Source organism: Canis lupus, chromosome 1 (genome assembly GCF_003254725.2).
Source record: "Canis lupus dingo isolate Sandy chromosome 1, ASM325472v2, whole genome shotgun sequence".
Taxonomy (NCBI): Eukaryota; Metazoa; Chordata; class Mammalia; order Carnivora; family Canidae; genus Canis; species Canis lupus.
In genome coordinates, this window is record NC_064243.1 from 5,015,499 (window position 1) to 5,032,923 (window position 17,425).

The window sequence follows — 17,425 nt, forward strand, 5'->3', positions numbered from 1 at the left end:
TCCAGAGGTCTCTGGATTTTTTAGTGTTCAATGCTTTGGGAGCCCCTTGTGCCATGGCAAGGTTCTGCACTGTGACCTCGGCAACAGAATCTGTAGAATCCTTTCTTTGAACTAATTATTTGAAATTGGTGCTGAGATGCCCATGGATTTGTAGTGCACTGACACTCGTGGGACCCAAGCCTGTGCTGAGCATTGTGTGAAGCCCTGAAAGTGTGGCGTTCCCATAGACATGTACGGTGGGGAGAGTAGGGCTCACAGAGTCTGCACATTGCAAAATTCAGATTCAAACATAAGTTCCTTGTTTTCAAGTTTTGGGCTTTGACACTATAACTCAGCTCACAGAGTACATACTTTCAGTGTATTCTTTAAAAGAAATGAAAACAAACAAAAAAAAGTTAATTAAGGACAGCAATTTAAGCTTTAAACCCTATACTCTGTGAATATGATCTGTCATCTAATAATGTGATGTAGGAACTAGAACAAATACTCGATTGGTTCATCCATCCATTAAACATTTGAGGACCTTCTCTGTACTAGATACTGTGCTCTGACACTTGGAGTTTCTTGGATTGTCCTGCCTCTCTCTCACTTTCTTCCTCCCCCCAACCCCCCCTCCACCTGCTGTGGTATAAAATGATTAGAATCCAGCACAAGGTGACCCAGTGGAAACCTTATGAACCATAATGAAGACTGTCTTTGCTCTCTACTATTCTAACTATGGAGTGGGGGTTTTCTGCTTTTGCTAGAAGTACAGGGAGAGCCCCCATTATGTTAGTCTGCTGGGTAGGGGGTGGGAGTTAGTCTCTAAGAGCCTTTGAGTAGGATTTTAGTCCAACTCAATAATTCTCCCCAGATAGGATTTGCCAGATACCACTCTGGAATGTTTTCTTTAAGACCAGCTCTACATTTTCTTTTGGATTATAATTATTTAAAAAATAATAACTATGAGTTTTTGTGAAATAGTTGAATCAAAATATGAAAACTATGTGCAGCAGGTCATCCAAATGGTCACAAAATGTGTTTTCTTGCAACTTTGCCATCTATGCATTAGCAACCTTTTGTCACTAAAAGCATCTGATTTATTGACTCTGAGTGTAAGGAATTTCATTTGGTGGGAGGGATTTAATTAACCCCAAGCAAAACTGCTTGTTTAAACCATCAGGGAGTCTCTGGTCGAATATCTCTGAAGCTTTTGAGTTGGGGTAGCTCTGACTAGTGACATGGGTCTGGTCTGTCTTGTATTCTTCATCTTTTCTCTGAGGGAGTCCACATCATTCTTTCTCAGTATTATCAGAATCTTAGGACTGATTATTTCCCTATGACACATTTAATAACTTGATTTTCATCATAATTAGAAAATTTAAAATAGTTGAAATCACAAGTGGAGAGATTAGGGGCAAGCCATTTTAAATTGGCCAAAGGGTTTTACTGCCTAGGTTCGTCATCCCTGGGCCCTTCCCCTCTCCCCGTGACAGTCTTCTCTGGCTTGCTTTCCTTCAGCCTCAGAGAATGCAGCTCAATGTCATTCATTTAGGTTATAAATGAAAAAGGAAAAGGGAGTTCAGAAAATCTTACCGGGCTTGGAGTCTCTTAAAACCTAGAGGAAGGTCTTAAGTGTGGGGAAGAAGAGAGTATGTGAGGGTGGTATGGGGTAGGTGGAAAATAAGTGGGTATTTCCTATTCCAGTTCCTTTGTTTTTTTGAGGAGGACGAGGATTCTGTGGTTTATTATTATTATTTTTTATTAATAGCTAAGAATGCATTCTTTTTCTCTTATTTCCTTTTATCTCACCAAAGAATAATGCATACTTTCATGAGGGAGTAAGGAAATCCTGTCTCTTGATCCATTGTGTGTGCATATAAGTAACATGCCAAGGAAGTTAGCTCCCTGTACCCTTGAGTCTCTGGATTTGTTCAGGTCATGAGGATTGTGGTAGCCAGGACATTTCAGTTGAGAAACCAGTGTAAGATAAGGGTCAGTTTGCCTCTCGTACAGGAAGGGTGCTGCTCACCTTCGGTCTGGAGATGAACAGCCGGTGGTTTTCTGGTTAACTTGTAGTTCAAATGCTCGATTCTTCCCCTCTCTCAGTATGCCTTCAGAAATCTTGCTGAAGATCTTTTCCTACCTGGATGCTGTGACCCTGCTGTGTACTGGATGTGTGAATAGGCGCTTTTACCACCTGGCCAATGACAAGTAAGGAGAAAACCAGATCTCTCTGTTGTCTTTTGATAGCATTTTGATGGAAGTCATGAAAACTAGTAAGACAATTTTAACCATTTTTAATATTTAGGAGAATTAATTTTGAAAGTGTTTTTAGGCACAGATGTAATATGTCTAATGCTTTAAGTGGTCAATTGACATTTTCAGTGATTTGTATTTATATGCTTAAAAAAAAAGGAATACCTTTGCATGAACTGAAAAAGATCGAACTTGTTATTGATGTAGCTGTTGTCTCATGTACGGAAGAATACATCTCTGTGTCAGTAGGCACACAAGTGGGTTTAGTGTGGGTTCAAAGGAAAGAAGTGTGCCCTTGACAGTCATTCTAGAATGGACGCAGAGCAGTTTTTGTGTCTCTTTCTTAATGACTCTTAATAAGAGATGAAGACATTCACTAAAGCAAAGTGTAGCAAGGCATTGTTCATGAAGGAGGTCATTTAAATATCCCAAAATATAGCTTTTTGGAGGGTTCTTACTTTAAGGATAGAACTCCAATTACTCCATAAGCCAATAACTTATAAATTGCTTAGTTTCTCTTAATATCACCTTTCCTGACTGACTTTCACAGGCTCAGGTGGTATAGGCACTGAGCCCTCCAGTGGATTTGGGGCTATACCTCTAGTAATCTTCCTTTTGTACTTTAATTATGAATTATGTGCCTATCCCACATTTCTTGGGAGTTGTCCCTTAAAAATCTGAGCTTCTGATGAAATTACCCTTATGTTTGTTTTCTTGTTATAGGAAATATCTTAATTGCATCTGTTGAATTTTATTTTATTTTTTATTTTTAAAAATATTTTATTTAGAGAGCGAATGCATGCACAAGCCTGAGCCAGGGGGCGGGGGGAGAAGGCAAGAATTTCAAGCAGGCTCCTCCACCTTAAACATAGAGCTTGACAAGGGGTTAAATCTCACTCCCCCAAGATTGTGACCTGAGCCAAAATCAAGAGTCTGGCACTCAACTGACTGAGCCACCCATGCGCCCCTTCATATGCTGAATTTTATTTGTAAGAGTCATAGTCTGATTTTATAGTTAGACTTCAAAAAGGGCATATTTAATGATTGGATGGGTAAACAATAAATGTTTTGGGGGGAGTATTTAAGCATTACTTCTGGAGAGGGCAGGAGTACCTATTGTAGCCAGTCATACTAATGACTAATAGGGAGACCTGTATGGAGGGTAGGGGTCTCGCTGATGCCCTTCTTACATCAGCGGGGGCTGCCTCCTTGCTGCGCACGTCGCATCCATCAGCAAGAGCACCAGGCTCCACCTGCGTGGAGGTAACGGGGAAGCGTGGGTCAGGCTGGATCTGGATCATCATGTGGGGTGTTTATTTTCCAGCACTCTGGGAAACACTGTTTATCAGAATATTAAATTGGCCCCATTTTGTCAACAACTTGTTTGATTGAAGTTTTTCTGTGCCTGACTGGTACAGTAGCTAAATACGCTCTTGTTCTCAAAATCACCTTTGTTTTTTAACAGGATGAGGCTTTGGGTGATCAGAAATGAATGTGTTTGGGTTTTGAGTACTTGTTAAATGCATCTTATACTTGACATTTGTATTTTATCAAGTATCAAGTGGAACAATCTGCACAGTCTATTCTGTAAAATGTTCTGTTTAGACTTCACTTACAGTAAATACAGTAAGCTAATGAGTTGAAAGTGGTTCTTCATACAGGTGTTGGGTGTAGTTGTAACTGAAGGTGTGTGGGGTTCGGGCTCCGCTCCTTCCATCCCATTTCCTCTTTTGTAATTCAGGAGTGCTGGCGCATGGACAAGAATCGAGTCAGCTTTAGGTCATGTGGCGCCAATGTGAGAAATTTGGGAACACTTATGTGGAGTAAAGTGATGAGTAGAACAAATTTGAAGGAGATGTGAACAAGCTTTTATGTAAAGGGAGTTTTTAAAAATGCCTACTCAAGAGATTTTGGTGAAACAGTTTCAGATTTACCTAGATGTACTCAAGTAATCATCATTTTACACTCTTAGCTCACATCTGAAAGTCCAGAAATTTCTGAACTGAGAAAATAAACACCTTAGGGCAGAAAGCTTGGTGTGAAATGATTCTGTGGGGTGAGATATAATTTGAAAATGCATGCTACCTAAGGATGTCAGCGGGGGTCTGATTCCGTGTGAGTGTGTTGGGAAGTGCGTGCACTGCCTGGATCAGGGAGACACGTCTGCAGGTCGCGTGTCCTGCCGAGTGCACCTTGCTGTCGTGGTGGTGACTGGCTGGCCCCCAGAGTGTGTGGCATCTCCAGCGGATCTCAGGCAGTGCGGGGCCATCCTTTTCTGAGGGCATTGCCTTCTCCTTGCTGCCTTTTGGCCACTGGCCACTTCATCCCGTGCTGAACTAAACAGAAAGGTAGAGACACAAATGAGCAGATTATTACATTTATTTATGTAAAGCTCACTTTTTGCTGTTGGAAATGGACTTTAGCCATGGCTCAGTTCCCCCAAAGAGAAGTTTGCTTCTTTCCCTGGAGGAGAGCATTGGCTCGGAGAGAGGTGTCTTGGGCTCCCTTGGGCCCCTGCCAGCTGCTACTGCTCCCATGGCTTCTCCTGGGCCTCAGTGTGATGGGCGGGAGGAGCACAGGCTCTGCCTTGGGGCTGAATTTAAATTCAACCTTGCGGCTGATGGGCTCTCTGAATTTAGGTGAATTACTTGGTTTCTTCAAGTTCATCTCTTTGTCCCTGAAGAGGCTGAGAAGCACAGGGGATGGATGTGTGAGTTCTGGTTGAGGCTGTGAGGGTCCAATCCTGGGTCTTCCGTTTCCTCACCATCCACAGACCCGTCTGGGCCACAACTTCACATTGTGGCCTCATTACATTGTCCAGTGGGGACAATGATAGTGGCTACTTCATGGATTTTTTGATGATTAAAGTAGTTGCTGTTTACCAAATGCTCAAATAATGCTTACCACAGTGCTCAGAAAACACTGTTGTTATTTTTTTCATTCATTGTGCATTTTCCTCTCTTTGTGCAAGCATGACATGTCTTTGTGGAAAAATTAAAACATAGTAATAAAAAACATTCAATTCCATTCTGCTGACATTTCTCTCTGTGTGTATGTACATATGGTTCCTTTCCGACCTTTATTTTTTTTATTTTTTTTTTTTAAAGATTTTCTTTATTTATTCATGAGGGAGACACACACAGAGAGAGAGGCAGAGACACAGGCAGAGGGAGAAGCAGGCTCCACGCAGGGAGCCTGACATGGGACTCGATCCTGGGTTTCCAGGATCACACCCTGGGCCGAAGGCAGGCGCCAAACCGCTGAGCCACCTGGGCTGCCCCCTTTCCGACCTTTAAAAAATATATCTACCTAAGATAACACAGTAGGAGTCACCTTGTATATTTCTTATTATTTTTCTGTAATCTCTTATTCCATTATTGCTTTAGGACAGCAGTGGTTTGGGTGATGCCAAATACCGTGAGATCACTCATTTTAACTTGACCCTGGGAAACAAGCTTTTCCTTTTAGTATGTGTTTCTGGGGTTGGTGAATCTGAAACACTTAACCTCAAACTACAGTTCACTTTAACACATGAGCAACTGTAAACGTTTGATTTATTCATGGACTAGGACTATTTACAAACAATTGTGCATCTCTACGGTAATATATTGCTACTGCAGGTATATGACAGTGTCTCATAGTTAACATAGTTCCTCTTCTCCCCCAGTTTTATTTGGATCAGAATCTATTCAACTGCCTTTTCACCTAAAATATCTAATTGGCAAGTTAATTCAGCAGAGAAGACCACTGTATCTATGAACTTACTGTCGGTTGAGGATAAAGAAGCTGGATATTGGAAGAAAGAATATATTGCAAAGCAAAGAGCATCTGTAAAAGCAGCGCTAGCGCGGGTTCTCAAACCTGTCAACCCTTACACAGGCCTTCCAGTTAAAACCAAAGAGGCCCTCAGGTACACAGCATCCTCTTGATCAGTGGGTATCGTGGTTACTTGCGGGTACTATTTAACATTTATATGCATGTCACTTTAAAAAGAATGATGGTGTAAGCTCAGGGTATTGTGTGTATAAGGACATAGGTACAATTTATACTGTGAGGGACTGTCTCTTGAGATATTCATGTGTTTCTGTGCATCTTATTAGCTATATAGTATTTCCATATACCATAGAAATGGCCTGAAGTTTTTATGAAAAGCAGAAATAACTAGTAATCTATTGTCATAAAGTGACAGCATCCAAAGCATCCTTGCTTCTGGGCAGAACTTTGCCTTGTCTGTGTTTTGCCACTTCTGAGAACATGGTAGATGTTCAGTGATTTTTAGATGAGGAGAAAAAGTCTAAAGAGAGGATCATTGATGAAAAAATTTGTGCCAGGTACTTTCTAAGAACTTCAACTTTGGCTTTTCAGGAACTAGATACTTTAGAGATGATGTGTGAAATTGACCTTAGCACTTTTTTTTTTTTTTTCCTGCAGCAAGACAAACATTTTTAATTTTTCTTTCTCCAGAATATCTGGTTTAGGTTGGGTGATTATATTGAAAGAAAAAAATGGAAAAGAATACATCATGCAGCACATTGACCTTTTGATAAATGATTCATCAGTGACAATTATATGGTATGGCAGAAACTGGCCACAGCTAGCCACATTGTCAACCCTAGATTTGTGTGGTGTGACGCCAGTTTTTAGGGACCGGTCTAAACCCCCCTCCAAAAATGGGTAAGTACTAACTCAATAGAACCTTTGGGTGAGAACATCTTATATGTAAAAACTAGTTGCCATTAATCTTGTAATTTAAGAATACTATTAGTCTTGTACTTTAAAAATACCACCAGTGCATCTTAAAGGCTTCTTTTGCAATGTGGATCACTATAGAATAGAAAAAGAATGGATTTATAACATTTATGATTAGATCTAAATTTAGGTTCCTCACACCTTGGGTTATCTATAACAGAGAATAGTATTCTAGTTCACAAAATTCCTAGGTGATTTATGGGCTAACCTTTTGAGCCTTTTAGTTTTAATCATTTTAACACAAAGATATATAAAATTGCTATATCTTCCTTCATTAGTTAATGATACAGTAACCATTGGTTAAACATTAGGTCATAAGGTAATAATTCTTATTTTTATATGCCTTTCTGTTGAACTGACTGGATGTGGGACCTTGTGCAAGGGTCTTAGTCTCTCTGCTCAGCCTTCCTGTGTGTGGAATGGGGTGATGCTGATGGTGAGGAGTATTTAGCATACACGACTGCTCTGAAGAAGATCAGAAGGTTTCACTGTCAAGAGGCATCAGTCAGATAGATAGATGTGTGTCACGTTGCTGATGTGCATAGAGTCCTTACTTAGGGGCTCTGTCCTCAGGGGTTCTGTGCTGCATCCACATGCATTAGAAGTCTCTCCTCACTCTTCTGGTCATTAATCACTTCCTTCTCAAAGCCAGCTGCTGCTGGTTGTAGCGTCCTGATCTCCTGAGCAAGCAAGTGCACCTACATAAAATGCACAGCAAACGCAGAGGTAAAGAGAGGTCATGGCTGCCTTCTCCAGGGCCAGTGTCCTGCGCTGGAATGCCTCCTTCCCTGCCCAGCATCCTTTGATGTTGCCATGGCATTTACCACCTCATTGTTCCTACCAGCCTGTGTGTTGTGATTTCACCCTTGGTTTCTCTCAGGTCACATGTGTCCTTGGGATGGGAAGTGTTGTCATGGTGGGTCAGCATTCTTTCATGGCTTTCCTGGACACACACATTTTTACAACTTTGTAACCTGGGACCTTGTTTTAGTTTCCACTCTCTGGTGCTGATTCTTTGAGGATATTTTCAGTGATTACACTTGTCATGCTGAGAATGTGAGAGCATTGGGCTTCTTGGTGATGATAAAGCCAGGCTTTAGCATATTCTGAAAATAACCTTAATGCTATGAAGAATGATATGTGAATGGTTTTCCCTGATGATATTACTGTAGATAATTTGGAAGCATGTTTACTTTTTAAATTGGTACATTTATTTGGATAAATCTCTAAAATTTCATATGGTATCATGACGGACACAAGATTTTTCTCATGTAGTATTATGTGCTGTGCAGTTGTGTTTGGAGAATCAATCCCCAATCTCTGTACTGATTTGACTGAACAATATGTTACTTGCCATATCATGAAATATTATTTATAGGCATTAGGACATTATCAACATCACATTAAGATAGTCACTGAAGACGAAGTGGATAGTGTTGAATTGTAAAGCTCAGTTAAAGATCCTGTGCTCCTGAAAACTGCCATCTGGGTCAGGAATACGAGATACTGTACAGTGAGAGAAGTGCTAGAATTCATTGGGAAAATTGATATACGGAATTTATTTCCAATAAAACTCAGTGGACTTCAGCCAGCATTTGATAAACTGTGCAGAACAGACACTGGAAGTGTTTTTTAGGAACGTGTTTTGATGGGCTCTTTTATTGCAAGTTTGAGAGTGAATGTGTTTATCATGCAGAAGTACAAATCCTTATCTGCATCTGTGACAGCAAAGGAGAAACTTGGGGATTGTTATTTGGGTCTTTTTTTGTTTCCTCCATGACAGTTTTTTCAAGAACAGTGAAAGCCTTATTTGAATTTTCCTGTAGTTTATACCATTCTAGTTAGACTCATTAAGTTTTCTCCTCTGCAAATGTTCTCCATTCTGTGGCTTATTCTATTCTTCTCCAAACTTGGGAGGAATGTTGGGTAGTTATTAGCCTTCATTTCTCTCTCTCTGGCCTGTGAGGCCAAGGCACATGAGGACTTAGCCTGTTCTTTGTGGAGTCTGTTTAAACTGCTCTGGAGCCATGGTGATGAGTATTCTCCTTTTGGGCCCATTGAAGAGTGTGAGAGGAAGGTTTTCACACCCTGCCTGACCTCATCTGTCCACACTAATGATCATAGAGGCAGTGACAACACCATTTCTGAGCACCTTGGGGTTGGATTTAAGGTTTGCTTGATGCCATACTTAGGTTCCTAACCCTATGTTTTGCTTCTGCTCCATGTATTCTACCTATGTGGAGTATATTTTTAGGTCATACATCACACACATGCTTGCTCCCCATCACTCCCTAACAAGTATGGTTTTCAGCATAAAACGTCCTTTGAAAATTGAGGGAGGGACCAGGGTAGTCTAGAAACTGCAGATCTGGTTTTGATGCTTAAAGCCTCCTGGTCCCATGCCCCCACTTGGAAACAGTGCCACAGCTGAACTCCTTAGTTTTCTGATTCTTTTAGTGAATATTTGAATACATCTCCTGCTAGCTGGTGCCTTAGGTGCTGGAGGAGAATGCTTGAATGCCATGTGGCCCCAGCTCTTTAGGGACCCTCTTCTAATACTGAGCTGCGTTAATTGACCACTGTGATCTCATCTCCCTTATAATTTCCTGAACTATCTCTAGGTCCCTAGAAATGTTTCATTCCAGTTTTTAAGTCTTATGGTGAACAGCAGTGTTGTGTTTACACATCTGAGTTATTACTTACTCTTAGACACTGATTCTAATATAGAGTTCACAGTGGATCTCCTTCATGACAATACTCAGGGTTTTGGTTTAAATTCATTTCCTAGTATTAAAATTTTCACACTTTCTAAATTATTTTTGATAATAATGTTAAAAGGTATGTTATCTGCTTTCAGACAGCCTACTGATACCACCTGCTTTTTTGTCATTTAGAATATTTTGTCTTTGCTTAGGTGTTATTTCCCTTGGTTATGAATACATAGGAGAATCTGCTTTTGACTCTAGCAATGTGCTGATTTCTGAGGGGAAGAGGAAAGAACATGGTTCTTTCTCATCCTCATGATTCTTCCACCTCTGACTGGGCTGTTGAGTTGACAGTAACAGCAAGGAGGAGGAAAACATAATTGGGCAAGAAATTTGGGTATATCCATTTTCTTTTTAGTTATAGGAGTTGTTTGTGTCCCCTGGCCCTCCATGCACTATTTCTTAGCAAGGTGCACATTATTAGCATGCTCTTCAAAAGTATTTTTAGATACCCTAGACAGAATTGATAACATTCCAGGTGTGAAAGCTCATTTCTCTCTTTCCTTTCTTTGGCATGGATGTTCAAAGACCTCGGTGGCTTTCTTTAATTGCAAAGTACAATCTGAGTAATTTAACTGAATCCACCATGATTGGCTGGGACAGACTCATTCGGATCTTCTGTCTACACCCAGGCCTCCTGGTGGGGCTGTGGAAGGTAAGGTTGGAGTCCCTGCCTGCATGGTGCCATCTCCCTCCCAACTCCACATTTACTCACCATTGTGCAGGATGCCAAATGTGAGGTCCCTGTGAGTGTCCACTAACCTGGAAACCTGTTTTACGCTCTTACCGACTTCATTTTTCCAGCGAAATGACCCTCTGCTCTGTGGAGGCTACTCTGCTGTTTTGCTGTCACGGATTACAGGCCACCTGTTCCTGCCTGCATGTTTTTGTTCACATTCTCTCTTCCACGTCATGGGAATCGCCCCCTTTCTCTTCCAGTCAATACATGCTCTGTTCTCCTCCTCTCATATCCTGTGTTGGCCAGAGTGTCTCTTACTCTGTGTTTAACCCAGCGGCACATGTGTGTCTGATCCCAAGCATGTGATGTTGAGTGTAATCTGCCCTTCAGGATACAGTGTCTGAAGACTTCTCCTTTCCCACTTGATGAGGTTTCCTTTCTCATGGGGTGAGGCTGTTGGCCAGCTCCCTCCTCTGGGGTTACTTTCTAGGCAGGCACTTTAGTGAAGAGCGTAACAGTGTGATGTTTCTCTGTACACCAGTTGTGTGGGCATCTGTGGCCATGGTCTGTGGGTGTTTTAAGATAGAAGTTTACAAATGTGATTCTAAATTATGACCAGACAGAACCAAGATATACAGCATCATCCTCTCATCATCCTTTGCAAGCAGCCAGTTAGTTTTTCCATCCCTCCCTCACTGTGTGAGGGTGACTTTTGGCCCAGGCAGCACTTGGCCTGCTAAACATTTCCTGGACTTGAATTCATCAGTCTTTTGGCCCACATAGTTATGAGGATCCTCCTCTGGCGGGCTACTGGAGAGAGATGCCTTGGATTGACCATTCTGGGTTACCCACACCAGACAGTGTCTGCTGTGAGTTTGGGAAGAAATGGGTATCCTGTTCCTCTACAGTCATATTTTCTACTACTTAACCTGGTGGGTGAAACTCTTCATCCCCATTGGCTTTGCCAAGTCAAGTGGGTACTCAAGAGACGAATGTATGCCACAATGCTAAGTATTTGTGGAATTAATCTTGTATATGTGAAGGTCTTACCAGTATCATCTTTATCTTGGTAAAGAGTTTGAAAGGACCTGGAGCTAACATATATTTTCACAATCGTGTGTAATAGAGTGATTTGACATTTCACAAGTGCTAGGATGTTAATCCTTTTGGTATTGCATGCTCTGCATATTTGGGTGAATTGTCCTGCTCTCAGTATGACACATAAGTCTTATTGGGTAGTAATAATGTATTAGCAGTAATAATGCATTCGTACTGTGGTGATCTTACAGTTGTAAGAAACGGCATCTATCTGTAACGTGAATGTGCTGTGATCTTCACAACGACCTTGTGAAAAATTAATATTTCAGTTGAAAAATGTATTCTTTCTAATTGACTTTTCAGAGGGAGGAAGAACTGGCTTTTGTTATGGCAAATCTTCATTTCCATCACCTTGTGGAGAAGAGCACATTAGGCTCAGCCACTGTGTATGTATTTATGTGTGGGTGTATTAAATTTTTGACAGTAAATATAAAGGATTAGAAGTTGATACCATCTTAATATCCTGAGAGTAGCTACAAAGATACTCTGTTTTTAATCAGTAGACACAAGCCAATAGGCATAATTACTTAGCTGTTGCTAAAATAATTGGATTATTCATGAGTACATATTTGCTTTATTTGTTCTGGGTTAAGGATTATGTCCCTAGTAGAATGTTATTTATGGGGGCAGGATAGCTTCATTACTGCAAGATGCCAGTGCATCAAGATGTTTCCTGTTCTTTGCATTAATGTGAGTTTTTATATCTTGCAAGGCACACAGACCCATGGCTGAGTTGGGTCTGCAGATGTGTTTTGCTTGGTCAACATAGTACGTGTCTTTTAATGACTTTGAAGGTCTTGAGGTGGGCAATATGCTTTTCATTTCACTCCTGCTTTCACATTCATTTTTAAAATTATTATTTGAAAAGCTCCTGAATGCTTTTGAGTTTGTTACTTTACGTAGTAAGGTTTTTCTTACTGAATAAAACTTTGTTCATCATAGCTTTGGGTCTCTGCCTGGTTCCTGATCTATAGGTCTGTTGTTTGATGCATTTTCCTGTTGAGCAGCTCCGTTCTCTGGTTACTGAGACCTCTGAGGAGCAGAGTTGTCTTTGCCGAGCTGCTGTCTTAGGCAGATCCCAGGAATGTATTCATCCGTGGTCATCTTGTGGATACTTACAGAACTCACTCCTTTGCCTGTTTTTATATAAGTTGGTGAAAGGAACACAAAGCAATTCTTTTGAGTTCCTGGTGTGGAAGGCTATTGGGAACTCTGTAGAGGATTGATAGAAGCTGGTGTTTGGACAGATGTTAATTTTTTTAAAGGAGTATTTTCAGTTTAAACATTTTATCTCTGGTTGACAAATGTGTGTATGTTTTGTTTTGCTTTCTTTAGCCCCTACGAGCTACCTCCTCATACTCCTCTTTTGGATGACAACCCGGAGTATGGACTACATGGCTACCAGCTGCATGTTGATATGCACAGCGGTGGAGTTTTCTACCTGTGTGGTACATTTCGCAATCTCTTTACCAAGAAAGGTGAAACTAATTGACTTTTTGTTTCAGTATGAAATTAAAAGGTTAGAGACAATAAGGGACCTATTTTTATATTTGAGTTAAGAATTGTCTCTTCACTGATCATCTGTTGGCACTCTGTCTTCTCATACCCACACCTCATTCTAGGACTTGTGAAATACCATGGCCAGATCAAGTCTCTTTAGCCTCGGGCTCCATCTCTTTCATTACCACCTCTCTACCTTCTGGAATATTCTCTACTCATGTTTTCTGCTGATACTTTCCTTACTATTTTGCCCTGCTGTGCCTCTTCCTCTTACCCCAAACTTCTTCCCTTCTTTCTCAAAGGAATTTGGTAAGCTTGCCCACAGGGCCAGTGTAGCACCTGTCCAGGATAAGAGTGAAGGGAAACCACCCTTCTGTATATCCTGCATCCATGTTTACCATGCTCACTAAAACTGAGACAGAGACTGGAGTAGGCTGAGAGGGAGGGGGCTCAGTTGAATGAAAGGGAAGAAGGAATATAGAATGCCCCCTGTTCTGCTTTGTCTTCTTGTTTCCTCTCGGTTTCATTTGTCTGTGTCCTGTAAACATGGAGGTTTGATGTACAGAATCATATAGATACAAGTTTAACATTTAAAAAAAAAGATTTTATTTATTTATTTGAGATAGTGAGAGACAGCACAAGGATGTGGAGGGGCAGAATGAAAGAGAGAATCTTAAGGAGAGTCCCTGCTGAATACGGAGCCTGATGCAGGGCTCAATCCCAGGATCTCAGGATCATGACTTGAGCCAAAGACAGATGCTTAACAGACTGAGCCACCCAGGTGGCCCTCAAGTTTAACCTTTTTGGTAGTAGTGTTTTATAGGGGAAATTTAATACTTTATTTGTGAATTCTCCAACATTCTTTCTTCTAATAGTTTTGACATCCATTACTAATCTCTGCCTGAATCAATTTCTTTCAGAGTTTAGAAAATGGTGATTTTCTAGTTATGTCAATATTTCTACATTTATTAACTGAAATTTTATAAAGAATTTCCACACATCAACTGGTGAACTCCTGTAGTGGCAGGATAAATGCTCTAATCCTTTCTTTTCTGACCACCAATGCTCAGATTATGGAATTGATGTTATCATCACTTCCTATGGTGGAAATTATTTTGAGTGCACACTCTTCTTGTTGTTTAGGTCATTGTGGACTCTGAGTTTTTAATTTATTTAATAATTTATAGACAATTACAAACATTATTCTTTTTGAAGCTAAAATTGTCCTTAGTTTGATCAGTGGGCTCTACTTCAAGCTGGCTTCTGTGCTTGTTTGATACACCCCCATTGGTCTTTGAGTCTTTGCTTTCTGACTCAAGATTTCTAGGTTTTTCTATGCTTGTCGACATTTTCATTAGAATCATTTCGAATGTATATTTGACATTCACCTGAAGTGAGTTGACATCTTTGTTGTTGACTTGTCCTACCCAATAATGTGGTATGTCTTTCATTTAGTTCAGAAATACTTACATGTCTTTTAGAATGAGTGTTTCAGAATTTTCTTCATACTAGTTTTGCACATTTATTGGTGAGATCTTTAGTATTTCATCTTTGTTATTTCTCTCCCTTTGTATCTCCCAGTTGTTGTAATGTTTAATGCGGCTTTGGTCTCAGGCCACTCCTGATTTCATAGAGTAGGTTGCGAAGTATTCATACCTTTTGGATTTTTTGGATTTTACTTAGAATTGGTAGTAATTCCTCCTTAAAATGGTTGGTGGAATTCCTTCAGGAAGCCATCAAGGCCTGAAGGTTTCTTTGTGGGAAGGTTTTTAACTACAGCTTCAATTTCTTTTATAGATATAGGACTACTTAGATTATCTATTTATTCTTGAGTAAGCTTTGGTATTTGTGTCTTTTAAGACATTTGTCTAAATATTAATTATATTGAGATTGATCCGTGGTTGAGATTTTTGGCCTGCTTATTCTATTATAAATTTCTCCATGAATGTTTACCAAATGATGGGCATCTATATGCGTTATTTTATTGAGATTGCAAAAATGATGTTTCCCTAGTTACTTCATTCCTTGTATGCCTATTATGTAGGATCCTTCTGTAAATAAGAGTTTTCTCTTATCAACTGTTTAGTTAACTTAAAAATAATTAATACAGGAAGGGCAAGGTACATGCTTGAGTCTTTCTATTTATAGTGATTAATGCTCTAACAGTCTTCAAAGATGACTTAGAGGGTTTTTTTGGGGGGAGGGGATATTATTATGAACTCCTAGATTAGAAAATGTATTTTATGTATTTTGGTCTATTTTCAGTCATTATTTCTTTTATTGTTATTGTGATGCTCAAATTGTCATCTTCTCCTGTGTTCCTTTGACATGACTCTAGTCATCCTTGGTAGCTTGCTTGTGCTCTTACAGGACTGGATACCTAAGCTCATCTTGTCTGTTTCTTGCACAGAGGTGGAACTGTCATTTTTCTGAGGAGCTGTGCTTCCTTTTAGTTCCCACTACACTATGGTATTTAGAAACCATAATCTGGACCCTGGAGATGCACCTTGCCCTTGGGTTTTCATTTCTTTTAGGGTTTTCGGTGGGCAGTGCTAACAAGTTTGTAGGTTTTATAATGGGAAGAAATCAATCATGCTTCATTAAAGGAAAGATTTTAAGGTTTTTAATTAACTACTTTGAGTAAATACTTGAATATGTTTTCTCATGCTGGAAATTTTTGTTCCAAACATCAAAATCTATAATAATTTAAAAATAGCAATATTGTTGCAAATAACCCATTGAACATCCTTTTAATTAGGATTTTCCTATAGCTCACTATGGGCTTAAGATACATCATGCCAGAGAGTTAAGTCACCTGAAATAGTTCTTCTCCGTGTGATTATGCTACCACTTTGACATACAATCAGAGTGATTTGTTTCAGTTGATTTTTTATTTTTCAGGATTGCTTTCCTTTTATTTTTACATTAAAAAAATTACATCCCACATTTACATGGTTTATAGTTGAAACTATAAAACAAGGAAGTTCAGAGAGGTTTACTTCTATCCTTGTCCTTCATCCCTGTTCTCTCTGTTCCTCCAAAGATGATCCTGGATATTGGCCTTTGGTTTATTCTTTAAATGCTGTTTTCTGAATATATGTTATACATCAATGTATTTCTATTTCTCCCAGTGTTTTTTAAAGAGGCATACTATATTCCTTTTTAATTTCCTTGCTTTTCCCCTGTTAGTAATATATTCTGGAGATTACTCTTTAGAATGACGTAGAGATTTTTCTCATTCTCTCTTTTTAAACCATCTGTAGGTGGGCAGTTTGTTAATGGTTTCCTTCTGTGGGTTCCAGTCTTTGCTGTCACAGTAAATAAATAGCCTTCTTCATACATCCTTTTATATTTTGCCAGCTTGTCTTTGGAATACTTTTTTAGGGGTAGGGTTGCTAGGTCTAAGGAAAATGCACAGTAATTTTGAAAGACACTGTCAAATTCTTGTTTATGAGGGGGTATTTCTAACTTAATAGGAAGTTAAAGCATTTTATTACTGGGGATGTTCTAGGTTTGTATTATGTGGTCATACAAGGCAGTTTAGTTAATAAACTTTCTATTTCTAAATTAGTTGGATTTTTTTAAAAAAATTGGGAATGGTTCTTAAATGTCAGATACATCTTTGGGCAACTATTGATAATCATATGATTCTGTCTCCTTTATACTATTAATGTATAAAATGCTTCAGTGTATCTTCTAATAGTAAGCATCCTGGAACCTCTGACAGAAGCTTCTCATTATGTATGCTTATTTCTAAGCTACTGGTTTCAGTTATTTGGTATTTAGTGTTTTTCCATTTATACTCACAGATTATTTATAGTTTTGTTTTTAAAAATCTGTTTCTGATCTGGTTATAATCAGGTTTTCTACTTTTCATTGAATCATTTTTTAGTATTTATATGATTTCCTAGAAAGTCATCTGTTTTCTTTAGGTTTATTTTGATCTTTTTTTAGCTTTTTGAGTTGGCTGCTTAGATTGTTTAATTTTCAGGGTTTCTTATTTTTCTTCAGTACTCTTTCTGCAGATCTTGGAGTCTGAATCAGGAAAGAACTGGAAGGTGATCTAGAGAGTGAGCCCTCCTGGGCAGGACTGCACTCTGCTCAAGGGCAGAGGTACTGTCCTGGGAACAGTTCTCCCAGTTTTATGAAGGCATGAAAGTTCTGCCTTTCTTCTCGGTACTTCAACCCTTTTAACTTTATTATGTTATTTGAAACAGAGAATAAAATCTCATCCCTTTTCCTGGTATATCCTATTGAGGGTGCTACTAATGTGCAGCGGTCTATACCTAGGGTACAAATGCATGTGCCCTCTGGCTAGTGTTAATTGAGGACGTCCTAGCTTTCAGTCTTTCTCATGAACATGATCTGTGCTCTCAAGAGCCTGTGCTGGGTCCTC

General features: G+C 39.6%; 1 protein-coding gene across 6 annotated transcripts in view; it reads left to right on the top strand.

The window, feature by feature from the left end:
• FBXO15 (F-box protein 15) overlaps positions 1 to 17,425 on the top strand; it is a 47,482-nt gene that overhangs the window by 7,152 nt on the left and 22,905 nt on the right. For 5 of the 6 annotated variants that reach the window (XR_003126007.3, XM_025422008.3, XM_025422012.3 and 2 more), the window contains 6 exons: positions 2,089 to 2,193; positions 5,906 to 6,148; positions 6,703 to 6,912; positions 10,281 to 10,407; positions 11,833 to 11,915; positions 12,865 to 13,007. Coding sequence is in view for 5 of the 6 variants with exons in the window: in XM_025422008.3 (XP_025277793.1) it covers positions 2,089 to 2,193; positions 5,906 to 6,148; positions 6,703 to 6,912; positions 10,281 to 10,407; positions 11,833 to 11,915; positions 12,865 to 13,007 (911 nt within the window). In the remaining variant the exon portion in view is untranslated. The remainder of the gene's footprint in view (positions 1 to 2,088; positions 2,194 to 5,905; positions 6,149 to 6,702; positions 6,913 to 10,280; positions 10,408 to 11,832; positions 11,916 to 12,864; positions 13,008 to 17,425) is intronic. The other variant, XM_025422010.3, reaches the window with a different exon arrangement.